Source organism: Ochlerotatus camptorhynchus, unplaced genomic scaffold, assembly GCF_037179485.1.
Source record: "Ochlerotatus camptorhynchus isolate MF236.1 unplaced genomic scaffold, CSIRO-AGI_Acam_v1.1 ptg000682l, whole genome shotgun sequence".
In the NCBI taxonomy this organism is placed as follows: Eukaryota; Metazoa; Arthropoda; class Insecta; order Diptera; family Culicidae; genus Ochlerotatus; species Ochlerotatus camptorhynchus.
In genome coordinates, this window is record NW_027041159.1 from 233861 (window position 1) to 253903 (window position 20043).

The following is a 20043-nucleotide window of genomic DNA, read 5'->3' on the forward strand; positions in this document are numbered from 1 at the left end:
TGAAGAGCTGAGCCAAAAAGTTGAGCTCGTTTCTTCGGGACCTTCTGGTCTTAGAGTTACCTCTATGCTAATATTAGACTCAGCTTACACGGCGAACAAATTATAGCAGACGTAATTATTTTTCCGGTCAAAATTTAGTCAAATAGGTAGTTGAATTGAGAATAAGATGAACAGTCTCTGTGTGGATCTGCAAAATGTTTGCTAAGAGCCGTGTTGATTAGATCTGATGTCGACTTCTAAGTAGCCGGACATTCTTGATCGGGATTTAATCCGATCATCCAACGTCAATGTCAAATATAGGGGCCGTTCTTAAATAATGAGACAATTTAAAAGGGACCGGAACTAATTACAAACGATGTCCTCACGGTAACTGAAAAAAAACACGATGGAGGGTTAGCTTATCTGTCCGATGATGTTCTTACTTTGCGTGGTTAATATTTTTTTTAGTTTTTTTTTCTTGGTTCCGTGCTAAGCACCAATGCTACCGACGCCAGGGAGGCAGCTCCCACACCTGGACCCTACCTAGCGACCCAACGACTCATGAACCGGGGACCATGTTATGCCTCAGAACATCCTGGCGGCGCCGACTGGAATTGAACCCAGGCCTGCTAGGGTGAGAGGTAATTACGCTTACCACTACACCACCGGCGCCGCTTTGCGCGGTTAACTGTTGAGTTAAATAGTCATTTTCGAGAAATCAGCGATATAAGTAAAATGTGACAGTTCTGCTACATCGAGGTATACCTGTATTGAAATTATTGATTCATTGCAACACTGCCCACCCATCTTTTTTTTAATGCTTTTCATTATTCGTCCTTATTCGATAAATCTAGCTTCCTTGCCCGTCTTGCCATTATCCAAAAGTATAGTGGCGGGCAAAGATGACGAATCCAGTACGCTACTCTTGGAGCGATCGGCGCTATAGTAATATCATCTTCATCACGCAATAATGCCTTCAATATTCGCTTAGCCACAGTCTCCGGTGATGCACCTGATGTAGTTGTAGAATCCATTTCTGTAATTAGTTTTATTCTTAAAATACCGATCATACAATTGCAAGAACAAAAGTTGTCTTACTTCCATACTGATTTCCAGTTCCTGTGAGTGCATTGAAAGATAACGCGGTGTTGATGTAACCAGGTGAAACTAAGGTTACTTTTACATTATGTTCAGCCATCTCTGCGCGTAGACTATCACAAAACGCTTGTAGGGCATGTTTTGATGCACCATAAGCGGAACGTTGAGGAATACTGAATTTACCTTGCACACTAGAAATACATACGATTCTACCTTGCTTGCGTTTTATCATTGACGGGAGGCAAGCTTTGGACAATGCCACCGTACCGAAGTAATTAACCAACATCACCTTGATGTCGACCTCGATTGCAGTTGAGATGCAGTCCGACCTAACGCTTACACCACCGTTGTTGATTAGGATGTCTATCTGTCCATGAATCTCCAGAACTTCTTTGACCTTATTAGGAAGTGAGTTAATATGCGACAGATCCAATGGAATTACCAGTGGTGAATGGGTAACAACGGTCTGAAATAATAAGATAACACATAATAGTGGATCAGTTTCCTTTCAATTTCAACCGAGCATTCAGTTGCACGCAGTTTGGTACGTAGAGAAAGAATGCTACAATCTTTTTTAGGTTGGTTTGCTGCGACTACAGCAAATACAGCTACATTTACTGACCTTTTATACGTACACTAATAAAATTCTAAACTTACAGTTTATTTGGTTAGTATACATACTTTTTATAAAATATTCAAAACATTATTTTTATATGTGTAAACATAAATTTCATAATCAACCCCTTATCAGTTATAAGATAGCCCATAACTGTTATATGAATGACATATTTTATTTATATGTGTGCTACCATAACAATTATGTTTCGCATCTTATAGTTGAATGTTATTTATGTGTTTTCACACATAATTTTGATATTTGAGCGCTGAGTGGTGCTAACTGCTAACTAATTGGTGCAATGCAAACGTGAGATGGTCCATAGAAATTATTTGTTTGAAATATCATTATTTTGTGAATTTTTCCGTAGGGATACGGCGAGGTATACACACAGAGCTTAGATTACCGAAGTCGGTAAAATTTTACTGGGTTTTTAAACAGCTGAGTTTTCAGTAATCAACCCAGTAGTTTTTGCTTTTGCTGAAAACTCCGTAAATTGCAGAATCTCTGAGCTGTCAAAAATTACCGTGTTAGTCAGTACTAGCAACAATCAATACGAAACTAACGATTTTAAATTGGCTCACCACTTTAGTAGCCTATTGGTCCCAAGCAAACGATTAACGTACCCTATTCTAGTTGAAATTCTATTACTACACTATGTTTGTTTTGATTCGCTATGAAAGTTTGACAGATAACATCAGGGGTGTGTGGATTCATGCAGAACATGCAGGGGTGAGTGAAATAGCTTGGGACTGCTTGGGACCGTTGTTCTGGTACTGAGTGAGCCAAAAATAATAATGATTTTCTTCGGAACCCAGTGGTCTTAGAGTTACCTCTATGGTACTAGTATTGCCGTCTTAAGCCTAGTATACAGATCGAAGCGAAACGAAAATTGAAGCACGCGAAAAATCATGAAATTTCGCTAGCGAAAAAGGTTGTGAAAAAATGTTTGTGGAACATTTTCCAGTTTCCTTTTTTCGCAGTGTGAAACGAAATCGGTCAGTTTACACCTCCGGTGAAGTGAAAATCTGACAGATACGCTCTCCCGAAACGTCAACTTTTCGCTTAGCTACTGCTCTTTTCGCGAGCGCTGCATGCGCGAAAAAAAATAAACGTAAGCGAAAAAGATGCGATCCACAAAATTAGATTTCGCTGGATCGTATCTGTTTACAGTTCAAAGCGAAGCGAAATATTTGCCAATTGCGTTTTTCGCGCAGGTGAAAAATGTAGTATTTTGTATGAAATTTTCGCTTCGCTTCGATCTCTATACAGGCCTTTATTCAGTAATTTATTTGTTTACATAGTTTTTTTGCTGAGTTTTTCAGTATTTTTATTTTATTTTTTTAATGAATAAGTCAGTAAATTCATCAACAATGTTTTTATTTCATTATTTGTTTGGGTTCATTCGATTAGCGATTTGTATTTGGGGACGGAGTTTAGTGGCGGATTAGCAGTAATGCTGTTTTAACTAGTCCAGGTCGAGCGGTCAGAGTTTCCCGGTGGTTTAGCCGGGTGGTGGCTCTTTCGATGTGCCGGATTGGGTACCTAAGTCTGAAGCTCTATAATAGGAAATTTTAGTGAAATTTCTTTCTTCAAACTAACTTGAACATCTGAAAGTCAATGCAGGAGTGCAGAAACTGATAAATTTCGGGGTAGTTTATGCAATCCTGTGTTGACTTCCAGATGTTTCACTGATTTTCACAATGGTTTCTTGTTTTCACGAGAAGATTTCCGACGTCAAGTGTGAGGTTGAATCGAGGAGGATGACATAAGAAATTTGCTTTACTGTCAGTATCAGCAAAGTTGGAATTTCGTTTGATGACTGCTCCAGTAAAACATAACGAATACAAAAAACTCGGTACTCTATTTTACTGAGTTTTAGTCATTATCCGCAAAGCTGTTATTTTACGATAAGTTCAGTACTAACTCTTACCGTATTCAGTAGTTTGTCGCAAGAGCTACTGATTGTCAGTTGTTTTATTGAGAATAGCTGTATGTTCGGTAATTTTTGTGATTTACAGTTCGAAAACTGTAAAAAAAAATTACCGAACACGGAAGCCGTGATTAAGTGTGTACGTCCAGGAGAAGCAAACGCAGGAGAAAAACGTGCAGGAAGAAGACGTAGAGGCTCACAGCGGCGAAGTATCCAGCTTTCCATGCTCGGTAATGGCGGCCTGTTTGTATGAATGAATGTATCCTTCACTGTGCTTTTCGACACTAACTGGAGGGCGTATGTTATTCTATTTTCTTCTGTTCCTGGGAGAGGGAAAGGGAGGGTCAAAATTCGAACATCCAGATAGTGTCAAAAAAGCACAGTGAAGGATACATTTATTCATACAAACAGGCCGCCATTACCGAGCATGGAAAGCTGGATAGAGATTAGTGACGTTTAACGCACGCACACTAGCGGGGGCAACGCCGTGTAAAGTTGTTTATTATTTTCCTCTGGCTAACCTAAAAAATGTATGAAAGTAGATCTGTAAAAATGAGTTTGACATCGATTTATTATGTATTTTCCTCGGATATTCACTAACACGCTCTCACATATCGCACCAATACAACCAGACGTGAAAATCTCTATACGCTAGACCCTCTGAGGCACGTTTGACAGACACGGGAGGACTTAACCGGAAAACGCCTCCACGCGAAAAATCCCTATGAAATTACCCATGTATCACATATGAAGTAACAAAAAATCACTTTAAATGCATGTATCTTTATTATTTTATTATATATTTGTAAATATGTTTTGTACATATAAAGTTAATGTACTTGATACGTAAACATTATTGTGTGTACCATGACTTTCATTTGAAAAAGACACATAATATTTATTTTCAACCGAGAAAATAATTGTTATAAACCTCACACATAAATTTTATTAGCCAAAGCAAATGAAATTCATTTATTGTAGAACAATGATTTTATTTGTGGGAAACCAAATAATTTTTATGTTCCCAAACATATGTTTTATTTGTGAAATCTAATTGCAAAAAAAAAAAATGTGGTTTCACACATAAATGGTATACGGAAATTCTCCTCGGTGTACAAATGCCTTTCTCTACACAGCAAAAAAAATATAATATCGATCAATGTAATGCAAGCTGATGTATGAAATAATGATGTAATACCAACAATCAATACGAAACTAACGATTTTAAATTGGCTCACCACTTTAGTAGCCTATTGGTCCCAAGCAAACGATTAACGTACCCTATTCTAGTTGAAATTCTATTACTACACTATGTTTGTTTTGATTCGCTATGAAAGTTTGACAGATAACATCAGGGGTGTGTGGATTCATGCAGAACATGCAGGGGTGAGTGAAATAGCTTGGGACTGCTTGGGACCGTTGTTCTGGTACTGAGTGAGCCAAAAATAATAATGATTTTCTTCGGGACCCAGTGGTCTTAGAGTTACCTCTATGGTTCAAGTGAGTTGAACGCTGAATTGAACCATCTCAACCCAGCTTTAGAGAGGGTCTAGTATAAGAGAGGAACGGACTGGCTGGTTTTGAGCCAAACGAACTGTCAAAGCCAGAGCCATACGAGCAGCGCCTATCTTGATTACATTGGCTGTTTTGCTGACCCTCTCATATGCATGCTTCAATCAGATTTATTTTTATTGTTCGTGAAGTAGCCCACAATGAAAACACACCAATATTTAATGTAACAACAATTTTTATTGTAATAGAGTTGTTCATTATTGTTCATGATCGAATCATGTTAACAATAAAATAAATGAAAAATACGATAAAAATCATTGTAACAATATTTTATTATGTACATTCATTGTACAGCTAGGTTGCAATTTTGCCGTTTTCGGAAGAGTACAACATTATAACAATCATTTTTATTGTCGACAATAAATATTAATGTTAGAGCATTGTTTCCACTGAAAATTTCACTGTAATTTTTTTTCGGGTTCTTTTTGGTAGAAAGTCATTGGCGTTCAAAAAAAAAAAAGTCTGTCAACTCTCAATTCAAAAGTTGCTCGATCTCTAGTTTTAAAAGTTTTAACTTTCAAAACGAATTGTAGTACTGTCAAATGAAAAACATTGCAGTGTTAAAATTAAAAGTGGATTATTCTAATTTCAAAACAAACTTTTACCAGGAAAGTGGGGTGTAGTTAAAATAATATGGGCTATTTTTAGTCGGAAATAAATATATTCAATTTTAAGAGCAAGCGTTTCTTAATTTAAATTTAAAAAAAACGTTTAAAAAAGCATTATTATACAGGAAAAAATATTTATTTGCAATTATGTTATAACACGTAAAGCCCTACAGTAAAAGTATGGACGACTGTCACCACAAAACTGAAAAAAGCTGTTCCAATCGAGCAAAGCGGTGCATTTTGACGGTTCGATTGGAACAACTTTTGACAGACGTCCATACTTTTACCACAAACGAAGTGACAGACGACTAACTGGCGAAGAAATCCATTAAAATAATGTGGTTCACTGTAATAGAATTTTCTTGGAAGCTTGTGCCATCAGCCACCAGATGGGTTAGTTTTTTTGTTTTGATTTGAACAAAGTTGATTGGCAAATCAAAGTTGGCACTCGTGGAGAATAGAAGAACTATGAAAGTGATGATGGTTTCAAAATTTTACACGGTGAGGTATACGAGTACAATCTTAAAATGCTTCTATTTTGGAAATGGAGCATTTTATTTAAATCTGGTTAATGCTACGTTAGTAGAAAACATAAGGACTACTCAATAAACATATAATATAAAAATATAATTTCTTTTCTGATTTTTAAGTGTATACATAGATTTCAGCTTTTCTACCACTATAGCAGAAACCAGATTTAAATAAAATGCTCCATTTGAAAAATAAAAGCATTTTAAGATTGCATTCGTATACCTTCCCGTGGAAAATTTTGAAACCATCATCACTTTCATAGTTCTTCTATTCTCCACGAGTGCCAACTTTGATTTGCCAATTTTGTGTACAATGCAGGGGTTGAAACAGTTGACTTTTTTTTACTACACTCGCTTCGTTGTCGTGCGCGACAGTCTGTTTGTATTCGAACACTCATGCTCTACCGTCGTCTCTCTCACACAACACGAGCGTTAGAATAACATTCGAGCTAAAAGAAAATTATCATAATAGCTATCATATGACATGTGTGATTTCTTTGTAATTCCTCAATTTGGTGTAAATCAAACCATTTCTGATCAGAAATATTATTACTAGGACATCATTGCTTGCTATTTTCAGAATTCACACAACCACACCATCAGCAGCTCTTATTATGAGAAAAACTAAAATACATACATACATTCGTGACGGTCTTCGGCGACAGTGTCGTATGACAGAGCCTGTCATACGACATTTTAGTTTGGTACTGTACTATGATAGCTTGTTTTGCAAGTGTCGGAGGCAAAGGCAGTCAATTATCACAGAAAATGTGTCGACTACCGTGACCGCTTACAAGACTGGTACAATGATTCTTTGACAGTGTGCAAAGAGTGTATCATTTTGTCATTTTTTTTATGCATTTCAGTTTTGAGTAGAGTGAAAGAGATAGAACCAAAACATTCTAATACATTTGGTGAAAATACTGGTACAATCCAGTAGTAGTGTTGCCATGTGGTACAATCCAGTAGTAGTGGTGTTGCCATGTGGTACACTGAAAAATTGAAATAGCAGGTTAGTCACCAAAGTTTTCGAGCCGCTCCGTCTGTCACTTCGTTTGTGCTTTTACTGTAGGGCTTTAATAACACGTCGTCTAGAAAGTACTCGGGCTGATAGATTACTTGGTAGGAATCGCGACAGGTGATGGTCATCACGAAGAATACCCGGAACACATTATCGATCCCTTCCTTCGTTTGTCGCACAACCTGGTCGAGCCTGTCTCCGTGAAGTCGTGATATACATCTCTATTAATCCGAAGGCAAAGGTTTTGTCGAAGGCAAAGATCAGATTGAATGAAATCTCGATGATTCCAACGAGCAACCATATTCTGAAATCTAAAATAATATTCAGTTTACTACTCACACCAACCACGAAACTATCCTCATCAGCCAATTACCACTTTGAAGACAGTTCAATTATGATATTAAACAAGTACATATTTAATAGACAATCGAAGCAAATTACAGAATTACACTACGGCCGCTGTTTTCCATTTCTCCTGATCACATTAGCAATATAGGGTAAAATTTATTTCGATTTCGCAGCTGACGTCAAAATTCCACAAGCGGAAAAGGTGGTAATTGTAGGTTACCCGGGTTGCCAGTAAAACGCAGTAAACACATAGTCGAAGAGGTATTTTTGACAGTTAAACACGTTTAATTGTGAAAAAATAAACTTTTAAAATTACAAGTTGATCGTGAAAAAAATACTTTTCTGCCAACAATTTAACTTTTATGTTGAATGTTTAAGTAGTTAGTTCATAGAATTTAAGGGAACTTTTAAATTAAAAATGGACTATTTTTATAGATACAATGTTTGTTCTTTGTGTGTACCAGCATCCAACCGGTTTTCGTTGCAACTTTTTTTGTCACTACCCCCTACGGATACCATACACAAACGATATCATAGATGGTACTACCATACCGCATAGAGTTGGGGTGATATCCTGAATTGGTGATTAGGTGTTTCTTATGTTTATGCGAGATATGTACCAAACTCTAACGAAGACTAATGCGAGAACTAATTAAGCAGGAATGGAAACGATGGATCAAAAACAAATGACAGCGTCGATGGCAGTGCAGGTTGCTATGATTTTCATCCAAAATTAAGTTTAAAGTACCCAACGGTGAAAACATAACGGTTGAGTACTGTTAACTGAAAATTGAGTTCTTTTTTACTTTGAATCGCAGCGTGTTTTAGTTAAACGGAATGTATCGATAAATATTTCAGGATATTCTTCGTAAATTGCTTTACGCAATACAATTTACTAACATGTACGTACATGTACATATGCTAAACGATGATTAACAGAAAATTTGAGTTCATCTATTATTACTCAATAGATGAGTAAATTTTACCCATCACCGCTTTCCTGATTCACTCAACGTTAGACCTCAAATGATAGAACCAAACGGTGAGTTATTTTTTTCTTACCGTATACACGCTAACCCTCAAGTACCCATTAATGAGTAAACAAGTACCCATTTCGAAGAAAAGTGGCTTAACTCATGAAATGAGTAAAACCAACTTTACTCATTAATGAGTATTTGAAATCAAATGGGTAATTTTGAAACATCGTACTTTCTCCGTAATGTGTATGAAGGACCCATTTTTTGGAAAAAAATATAGGGCTTATTGGCGTCTTGCAGTGAAACTTTTCCAAGCTTTCGCCTCCTACATTTAGAAGTGAGAACTACTAGAAGGAGGATAGTTTCCAAATTTTCCAAGTAAAACAGATGAGTTTTGGGGCAAATCGGTCCATAAAGAAAAACTAATAATTTCCCGTGGAAACTTTTGCTTGAATCGTGTAAGAAAATGTGTTTGAAAACTAATTGTTATTGTTTCGGTATGGATCGGAGATATTTTCATGGAAAATAATGCATAACAAGTTTGCACCCACAGCGAGAGGTTACCTCCTGCGCAGCTGCATTTTTCGGAAAATTGTGAATATGTGCGATTTCCACTAAGATGAAAGTGGAAATTAAGTGAATTTACTTAGGAAAGGTTGTATCATGCTGGTGGTGATGGAGAATTGGTTGTATAGGACGCCAATATTCAATAAATGTTCATTTTTGCCTTTTCTAAGCAAACATATTGATACTCACAATTTTCGACGGAAAACGCAACGGAACTTGCTTTACTCAACACGCACCATACTATAAAATGGTGCTAGATGGTCTTCAAAGTGATAACAAGATGACAAATCATCTTTATTTTGAGTAATTGAGCAATTTACTTCTGTTTACATCATATTTACGATGCAGCATTGATGGAGCCGCGAAATGAAATGAATATATCTTATGAAAGTTCAACTGGAAAAGTCAAAGATGCACATCAGTCTGATTGTAAAAACGTTTTCTTATTCAATTCGAATGTTATATTGGAAAAAAATACACAGGCTTGATGAAAATTCCCAAGTAACCAAAAGTTCCGCATTCAACGATTAAAATCACTTTCAAGTTCCGTAAAGTTCAAATAAAGTTCCGACCGAACCTTCAAGTTCCATAAAGTTCAAATAAAGTTCCGACAGAACTTTCAAGTTCCATAAAGTTCAAATAAAGTTCCAACCGAACCATCAAGTTCCATAAAGTTCAAATAAAGTTCCGATCGAACTTTCAAGTTCCATAAAGTTCACATATAGTTCCAACAGAACTTTCAAGTTCCATAAAGTTCAAATAAAGTTCCGACAGAAGTTCCATAAAGTTCAAATAAAGTTCCGACAGAACTTTCAAGTTTCATAAAGTTCAAATAAAGTTCCAACCAAACCTTCCAGTTACATAAAGTTCAAATAAAGTTCCGACAGAACTTTCAAGTTCCATAAAGTTCAAATAAAGTTCCGACAGAACTTTCAAGTTCCATAAAGTTCAAATAAAGTTCCGACCGAACCTTCAAGTTCCATAAAGTTCAAACAAAGTTCCGACAGAACTTTCAAGTTCCATGAAGTTCAAATAAAGTTCCGACAGAACTTTCAAGCCACATGAAGCAATCCGCACAAGTCTTTATTAGTAACAAAATTTAATGTACGTAAATATTAAATGATCAGTGGCCCGAATAAATCATAATGCTTATATTTATGCAGTGCATCAACATTCTGTTAAAACATAAAAAAAATTAAAAAGTAATTTCCTGGATTCGAACCCGTGTATTCGGCATGCGATCTACTAACGCTAACCACTGCGCCACAAATGTGTTGGAATACCATGCGGGCAAATACCAATTTCAAATTCATCAAGGTATTGTGTTTCGTATGCAAGTCAGTCAGCTGGCACTGAAAACTCCAACAGTAGGCGGGACAACAGCTCGCTTTAATATATTTCAGATGACGCAGCGGTTCGTGCTGGGGCTCTCACGCAGAAGGACTGGGTTTAATTCTTCAAACAGCTCCAAAACTACTAATGCTGATAAATCAATACACATAAATACTTGCCTTTAGAAATAACTTTCATAAAAGTGCGAACTAAACATAGAATTGGTGTAGAGGGCAAAAACCTTTTTTAATTTATTTTCTAAAAGTTCCGTTCAAGTTCCGCCAGAAGCTGCTTAGAATTCTCTTCAATTATGATACCGGAACTTTCAAGTTCTTATAACTACTTAAAAATGAGGCTGCTTAGAATTCTAAAGACCATCACTAACTAAGCTGCTTAAGCCACAAATTGCCTTTTATCAGAACTTTTGGTTACTTGGGTTATGATTTAACGCTAATTTTCACGAATTTTACATGCAGTCTGTCAACATTATCATCATCATGCAGTGGCGACATCTGCGTTGAGCTTTTACGGCAATTTTCCAATTACCATCAATCATAAATACGTTAAAATTCAATTTAAAATGGATTAGATTACTTTATTAAAGAGACTGGCTCGGCCATTCACTGGTTCGTCTCTGGAGATTCAATTTAAAATCTTCAAACAAAACTCAAATTCAAATTATCATACAAATCGATTTCTTCATGGATAAGATAAAACATTGTTTATTGAGTGAATGATAAAAATGTAACCAACAAACAAAATTCAGTCTGCATTGTCAGCTTTAAAGGATTCCAGAAACATAGCACTCAATCGGTTAACCGAATGTCTTGTGCTATGTTTCATACTTTTGCTACAATATTGATCAAATCTTTGATTTTATGTAGTTGTGGTGAAACTGGCGCATTCAATACTGAAAAGCATTATAAAAAAGCACTTGTGCTAAGTTCCTAACAACATCTACGGGAGTGAAATATGACCGTTCATACAAAATACTTGTGTAATCGATGAGCAAAGTTAGCGACCACTATGATTGTGGTCCTAAAATTGAACTTAGAAAATGGTTTACTCAAAATTGAAAAAATAAATCAATCTTGTAAATATTGCTAGAGATAGCAATTTTAGTTCTTTAATTTTGCACGGAAGTGTTTTTTTTTCGATTGAGCGCTGTGTTATTTTGTAAAAAATCGATGAAATGAGTAATTCTAAGCCGATCCACTTTCACCTTCACACCTTGTGCATTCTTTGCTCGTATATTGCAACAAAATACAGGCAGCTTATGCAACCCTAATAAACATGTAAACGAACTGTATCCCAGATGGGTTAACTATCCCATAAATGGTTTGGATGATACCCCGAACACGTCGTTAAGCTCTCTTTTATGGTTATGGTATCAACTAGATTACCACTAAAAATAAAAGTTCATATTTTCCACAGCCCAACATCTAGGCTCGTGTCTTTTCATGCGTTAACCACTCTCTGAATGTTTCAGCTCTTTTTTACGGACACGGACTGGCGCTTTTGGTTTAATTTTGTCTGTGGTTTAATGTTCATATAGGAGATTTGGTTGAAATTTTGAAATACAAAATTCTCATATGCATTCAAAAGCGAATATCTCAATTCTAACTGGATTCATGATGCAATCACAGACAAACAGACGTAACTCTTCATTGTGTATCTTCGTTCACGCATTTAACGGTTGATTTGAATATTATCAGTTCCGTGAACTACTCGCCGCAGCGCTGGAATCTGATCACTTTGACGTTTCTATACATTCCATAGAAGTTTTATGCAATATTGTTTTCGAGTTACGAGCAAGCTAGTTTTCCGCGAGAAGCCCGAGAGATGTCGTTACTGAGGTCCTATGTTTTGACATACTATGTTAAAAAAAAATGTTCAAAGAGTTACGTCTGTTTGTCTGTGATGCAATCTTCAGCAAAGATGTTACTCATTAATTGTACTATAAGTTTCGAAAATCTGAATCAAATCGATAATAAGAAAACTTTTTTATGATCGATAGAGTGTAGGAGTGTCACACAAAATTCAAACTAAAAGCGCCAGCTCGTGTTACATCCGAATGAGCTGAAATTTTCAGAGTGGTTTTCTCACCTAATGGCACAAATCTAGGGGTTGGCCCCTGGAAAATTAGAACTTTTATTTTTGTGGGCCAGTCTACTCTACATCCATCATCTGAGCTCTCTGCCAGCCAATCATCGGTTGATTTTATCCTGGAACTTCTCCTGTATCTCCTCATATTTCCTTAAACCTTTCATATCGAACCTTATTTTTTTCGGTGGGTTCGCCGACTGGCTACAAGATCTCCCAGGCTGAGATGGGAGTATTTTGTCCCGCTTTAAGGTATGAGCGCCGGGTGAAAATATGCTCGGAATCAGGAATCTTCATGAACGGCATTTTTGTCACCAGAATGTGATCCATCTGGATCCATCATTTCATTCGTCCAAGTGATCGTAACTGACGGTGAATGACTAAAAGTGAGATAATTTTTCAGTCCAAACCCATGCATCAGATTTTTCAACGCTGAGCTATTTTGGTTGCTGTAATCATGTAGAAGGGTATTCCTGATAAGCAATTTGTCGTTGTCAGCCAGGTCACTTTTCCCAATTCTCGCGTTCATGTCTCCAACTACAATTATTCTCTCCCGAGTCATATCACGGAGACTGAGCAAATAAGCCCTTAACTTGCCAAACTCGTTTTCAGCCTGAATTCCTGAGTATTACTTTTTCTCCAAATATTTCGCAGCTGTACAAGCAAGAGTTGTTAATTATCTTTCAAAAGCTATGCTCTTTGCTTATGCATGTCGCCACCAGAATGGCCGTGCCTCCACCTATTCTGTCGCGGGGTCATTCTTCCGTATTGACGTTAAACCAGAAGCGCCCATTACACATATCAATATATTGACAATAAATTGACATACTGACAATATTATTGAAAAGGTGATATGATTGATGACAAGTATTGTCGAAAAGCTGATCTCAATTTCACTTTGTCAATACTCAGAATGTATTGACAAAAATCCGTCAATTTCGCCATCAATATCATCGATATACAAATATTGACAACATTAATGAAGTCTTTTTTACCTTTATGTATTGAAGTCAATATTACTTGTCTCAATTTCCCCACACAAGAAACATGAATCAGCGAAAGAAAGTGTGTTTTATAGTTCATGTTTGCATGCGGGTCCAAACAGAAACGTTTGCTGAACCTGTATGTATTGAAAATACTAGCTACACTCGAGCTACACACTGAATTCGGTAAATTTTGCGGGTTTTTGAACAGCTGAAAAAATTGGAAAAATTTCAAATGACCGTCACTCGAAGGAAATCAATAAAATCGACAAATTGGTTTTGTATCGTTCAAAAGGGGTTAACTAGGTCCGACCATTTTCGGTATAAATTTACATTTTTTTTTTTAATTTTTCACTGATTTTTAAACTTTTACCGAACAGTTCCGTAGTTCAAAAATTACCAAACAGTGGAGTCCTGGTTTAGTGGATATACATACATAGAAACCAACTTTCACCCAACATTTACTTATACTTGCTCATTTCAAATTAATTTCATTTTTTTTTTCAAATACCAAATTGGTATACCAAATGTTGTAACATTTTGACAGGACACAGAAAATACACAGGACATGTACTTCCAAATTCATCGAATTCAATCAAATCGATTGTCGAGTGCGCGGAATTACTACACGTGTGGAATACCCCACGTTAACCGTACGCAGTTTCCCAAATAGAAACTACCATGCTGATGTTTTGGTAAACATTAATAAATGAAAATCATGCATATAATAATTAATTTACGTTACATGTAGGTATGTGAAACGCTGATACTATTTATTTTATTTTAAAGTAAAAAAATAACATGATTATGCTTGTGATTTTGTAGAAAATGTACATCCATATAAACGAAGCCTGGGTGATTGGTGACTGTAAAAAGATACATTTTTTATTCAGTTTGAAATCGATTGCATATCACACACGAAAATTTAAACAAATGGCAACACTGCATGCGCGAAGGTGCTTTGTGAGTTAGTCGATCTAAATGACGTACGTTCTCCCTCCTCTCGGGTAGGGGAAGAATATTGACAAAGTGAAATGAAAATCAGTTGTTCAACAATACTCGTCATCAATCCATCGTCATCAATATTACCTCTCCAATAATATTGTCAGTATGTCAATTTACTGTCAATATATTGAACTGTGTAACGAGCGTTTTAGCGTATTGTCATTAATGTTGTCAATATTTATATATTGATAATATTGTAAGGAAAATTGTCAATACGATGTTTGTCAATATATTGACATGTGTAATGGGCGCTAGAGATAATTTTTTGTTTCGATTGTGCGTTGCGCTAGACGAGTTTCTTGTAAAGCAAATTGCTCCGTATGAAATGATCATCCATTGCATTTCGCTTGACTTCATCCGAGCATCCCCTAGCATTCCAGCTAGCGAAGGCAAATTTATCCACCTGTTGTATTGGTCTCACTGACTGCTGCGAATCCACGCCCGACCCGGTAGTTAGTTGTGATACGTTTGAGATATTATATGATCCACGACATTTCGGCGTAAGTCCATGATCTTCACAAAATTATCATGCGTTCCTAGCTGCGTCTTGTAAAATTGTAGCACCAGCGCGGAGAACAGGCAGTGACCATCTCCGGGTACTTTCTTCACTAAAATCACTTCCCTGTCGTATTGGTTTCAATTCTGGTAATTTGAAAATATTCATCAAAATTGGCCATACTTGATCGGTGCCGTTTTTGGATAGCGGTAGCCCGTCTATGTTTATGTTAATAGAAATACATAGTGACTGATTGAGATCCCAAAATACTCGACGTAAAGATGCATCTGTAATATATGTAGGGTGAACTACCCCATTTCCGGCCTATTAAGCATAACCCGCACTTAGTCTTTCTTAATCTAGTTCAGTTTAGCACCAAACGGAATGTTATTATCACTGATGGCTTCCAAATTTATCTACCTTTCCGTACGTACCGTAAGATTTGAAAACGAGAAACCAATCGTTGAGATATTGTCAAAAGTCCAACACTGCTTCTTGATGCCAAACTCGGCCTACGGATTTTAAACTCGGCCTAACGCATTGAAACGCAATTGAAATGCCAATGAATTCACTTCGGCCTATCGGATGAAGATAAAAATTGATTCGGTCGGAGCGCTTCTTTTGTTTTTGGGAATAATGGGTGCAAACCTTCATACCACGCGTTCTCATTGACTTCGTTCGGTAGCTTATTACCTAAAGTAGCGTACCAAACGCATAATTGACTGTTAACTATGAAATCATAGATTTATTTGAAGTTTTCTGCTCGATAGGCAAAAATGGGCGATTAGGCCGAAGTAGTTCTATACCCTAGGTGTTTGAAAAGTATTATTGAAGTTTAAAGCAAAAAAGGACATATTTTACCTAATCCCTGATGCCAATACTGGCCACCTTCGATTTTGACTAGATCTGGTTCTGTACGAGGGGTTCCAAGCAACCTACGTGGATCTTTGGGAAGCGTTCGATCTACGATACGCAGCCGATTTAGCAATGGTTTTAAAGCAGCGTGAGGGATTTTGTATCCCAGACTCCAATTTTGAGTGCAAGATGCTAAACTCAGAGTATTGTTGGTAACATCCTCCTGAGAATCTGATTCTTCTTCTGGACTATAATCCAATGTTGCTTCGAGGACCTCTTCAACATCCGAACCGTAGTTAGAGTACTTCACGCTCGATTTCGTAGCGAAACTGATGCTAGTCGATGAGTTACTATTATTATTCAACTCGTAACGCTTGTACTTTGATAACTTTCGTTTGCCAAATCTCACTGCCATCCATTTTACACACAGAAAAAATATTTTAAACGTAATAATATTGGACGTAAAAATCAATAAGAATTTCATTTTGTTTTGGCTGCAAAAAGAAATCATTATTGTTTCAACAATCCAGTATTTTTGTTCCTCAAAACCCATGGATTGTTAAAACAAAAAGAAAATCTTTTTGAATTTACAAGAGCTTTCATGGTTTTGACGTAAGTTGTCAAATTTGGCAGCTGGGTCAACAACAAAAATATGTTTGTTTTTAAAAGAGATTTCTTGTTGATTCAATCAAATTTATTTTATGAAGTCTGACAATTCACGCAGTAGAAATAAAAATATTTTTATTGATTCAAAAATCCGGAGTGATTTTAGATTTGGGTGTAATTGCTTTTGTAAACAAACACGTCAATTACTGATTTCTGTTGAATAAAAGCTCAATCTCACAAACAAACTATACCAAATGATAGAGGAATCATTCCTCTACCTCATAGTGTTATTACTTTTCGAGATTGAGCTTTTATTCGCGATAAATCGGTGATTGACGTGTTTGTTTACAAATGCAATAACGCCCAAATCTCAAATCACTCCGGGAATAATATGGCCAATTTTTTTTAATGTTTTGTTTTCAATTTCACAGATCATCCTTCGGAAGGGAAGTAAAGCCGTTGGGCCCCAGTTCATTAGTTGATGGGTCGATATGTACACTGATAAAATGGCAAAGATTTTATTGATGTGTTTTCACACATACTTTTTATAAACAACACATAAAACTTCATATGCCATTTTTTTTTTTCCTTTGGTTTGTTTTCCGTCGATCTTGTTTTCCGTGCTGAGCACCAATGCTACCGACGCGCCAGGAAGGCAGCTCCCACACCTGGACCCTACCTATCAACTCATGAACCAGGGACCAACGGCTTTACTTCCCTTCCGAAGGAAGGCGTGATCAGAGATGTTATGCCTCAGAACATCCCGGCGGCGCCGTCTGGGATTGAAGCCAGGCATGCTGGGGTGAGAGGTAATCACGCTTACCACTACACCACCGGCGCCGTTACCTTCATATGCAATACATATACCAAGTATGTGGATTTCAAATGAATATCATGTGTGCTGGCAGATAGCAAAAAATATGTGTGGACACCGGCTGCTGGGACACGGAAAGCAATCTTCAAAATGGTGATCGCTCTTTTTGGGAATATTTTACTAGAAAATATTGTTTTATCTGAAGCTGTTATCATAATTTGTAGGTAAATGTGACGAAATTCTTTGGAAAAATATAGAGTAATTATATATTTTGTTTCAGTTCAGTTGGTAGCAACAGCTTGTGGGATTACATGCTGAATATGCGATTTCTTTTTCACCGCACTATACGAGCAAGACCAAGCCAACAAAAGGCTAGATGGGGCTGGAAGTGAATGGATATCCTGGTTTACCGGTATGTGGATATGTTCTGCATCCCAGCGGTTTCGTTAATTGAGCACGGTGGCTTGAACAACTTGTAAGTTTTGGGATGATTTTTATGATTAGAGTTGTTAATCTTCAATTCAATTCTAGTTTCAGTTGCCGTCGAACGCTCTTTTTACGCCCATTTCACTAGTGTTTACAACCCTTTTGAAACGTTTATGTTACGTATGTAGTAACCGAGAATAAATATATCATGGTACATTGGATTTGTAGTTTTATTTGTATAAAATAGAACACCAGTCTGAATATTTCAAAATAATATAAACAATAATGCATATAAACCTACAAATGAAAATATGGCAAATCAAAGTTGGCACTCGTGGAGAATAGACAAACTATGAAAGTGATGATGGTTTCAAAATTTTCCACGGAGAGGTATACGATTGCAATCTTAAAATGCTTTTATTTTGAAAATGGAGCATTTTATTTAAATCTGGTTAGTGCTACGTTAGTAGAAAACTGGAGGACTACTCAATAGACATATAATATATATTAATAATAATTTATTTTCAGATTTTTAGGTGTATACATAGATTTCAGCTTTTCTACAACTGTAGCAACAACCAGATTTAAATAAAATGCTCCATTTGCAAAATAAAAGCATTTTAACATTGCACTCGTATACCTCCCAGTGGAAAATTTTGAAACCATCATCACTTTCATAGTTCTTCTATTCTCCACGAGTGCTAACTTTGATTTGCCAATTCAGTGTCAACATTTCAAAGGGGCGTAATTGCTTTTGTAAACAATGGCTTTAGCCGTCGATTTCTCGCGAATAAAAGCTCACACATGAAAATTAATAAAACCAACAAGTAGAGGAATGTTTCCTCTACCAGCTAGCATTGTTAATTTGGAGGGGTGAGCTTTAATTCGCGAGAAATCGACGGTTAAAGCCATTGTTTACAAAAGCAATTACGCCCCTTTGAAATGTTGACACTGAATTGATGAATTTACGTTACGGTCGACCACACTGTGACTGGCAAGTACCCATTAATGGGTGAAAAAGTACACATTTCGAAGTAAACTAGGTAAACTCATAAAATGGGTAAAACGTCTTTACTCAATAATGGGTAAAGAGCTTGTAAGTCAAATCATCGGGTACTTTTAACCCATTTTCAAAAATGAAAAGATTTAGAAAATGGGTAAAAAGTATACATTTTCGATAATTGAGCTATTTAGAAATTAATTTTAATTTGATTTTTCGCATATTTCATTGAAATGGCGGAAATATTAGCATTAATAGCTTGTTTTTTATTTATTTCGATAATAATAACTTGGCATCCACTGTCCCTGCTGTGCAATGTGTTGCTTTTGTCGGACGTTTCTTCTTGTCATCCCTTCCTGGAACACTTTTTTCACGGCCACTTCCTTGTGGATCTGAAATTAAGCAAATGAAAATCATTCAATTTTATCTGAATTTCATAATGTACACCACCTAGATTTATTTCAAATAAATACTTACATTTCAATACTCATTTTATTAGGCATAGATGGCATAAAAAATCAATTTTTAAGGCCTCGTAATATGCTTTGTGTTAGTAAATATTCACTATTGATTAAGATAATTTTCACCCAATAATGGGTAAAATAATACTCATTTTTCTTCCCCAAAGAGGTCAAAAAGATGGGTACAAAAGAACCCATTTTCAAAAATATTCAATTACCCATTATTTGACAGCTTCATATACTTACTAATAATGGGTACTTTTATACCCATTAATGGGTACTTGCATGTTACAGTGGCAGCAAATGGGAATGATGAGAAAATGGTAATGACGTTTTGCTACCTGTCAAATCGTATGGAATGTTTTTTAGTACATCATCACTTTTGTGGTTTTGGATTTCAAACCTAGGTGTCACATGCACTGGTGCAGTTTCGCGTAGATTCATCAATCCATAATTGGAAGATTGCCGTAAAAGCTCGACGCAGATGTCGCCACTGCATGATGATGATAATGTTGACAGACTGCATATAAAATTCGTGAAAATTTGCATTAAATCATAATTTTCATCAAGCCTGCGTGAAATCCTTCCAATATAACATTCGAATTGAAGAAGAAAATGTTTTTACGATCAGACTGATGTGCATCTTTGACTTTTCCAGATGAACTTTCATAAGATATATTCATTTCATTTCACGGCTCCATCAATGCTGCATC

General features: G+C 36.4%; 1 protein-coding gene across 1 annotated transcript in view; it reads right to left on the reverse strand.

Moving 5' to 3' along the window:
• Nucleotides 1-800: 800 nt before the first annotated feature.
• LOC135714634 (dehydrogenase/reductase SDR family protein 7-like) overlaps nucleotides 801-20043 on the reverse strand; it is a 48399-nt gene continuing 29156 nt past the window's right edge. The window contains exons 3-4 of the mRNA XM_065238015.1: nucleotides 1078-1543; nucleotides 801-1015 (exon numbers count right to left, since the gene is read on the reverse strand). Of these exons, the coding sequence (XP_065094087.1) occupies nucleotides 807-1015; nucleotides 1078-1543 (675 nt within the window). The 3' untranslated portion in view covers nucleotides 801-806. The remainder of the gene's footprint in view (nucleotides 1016-1077; nucleotides 1544-20043) is intronic.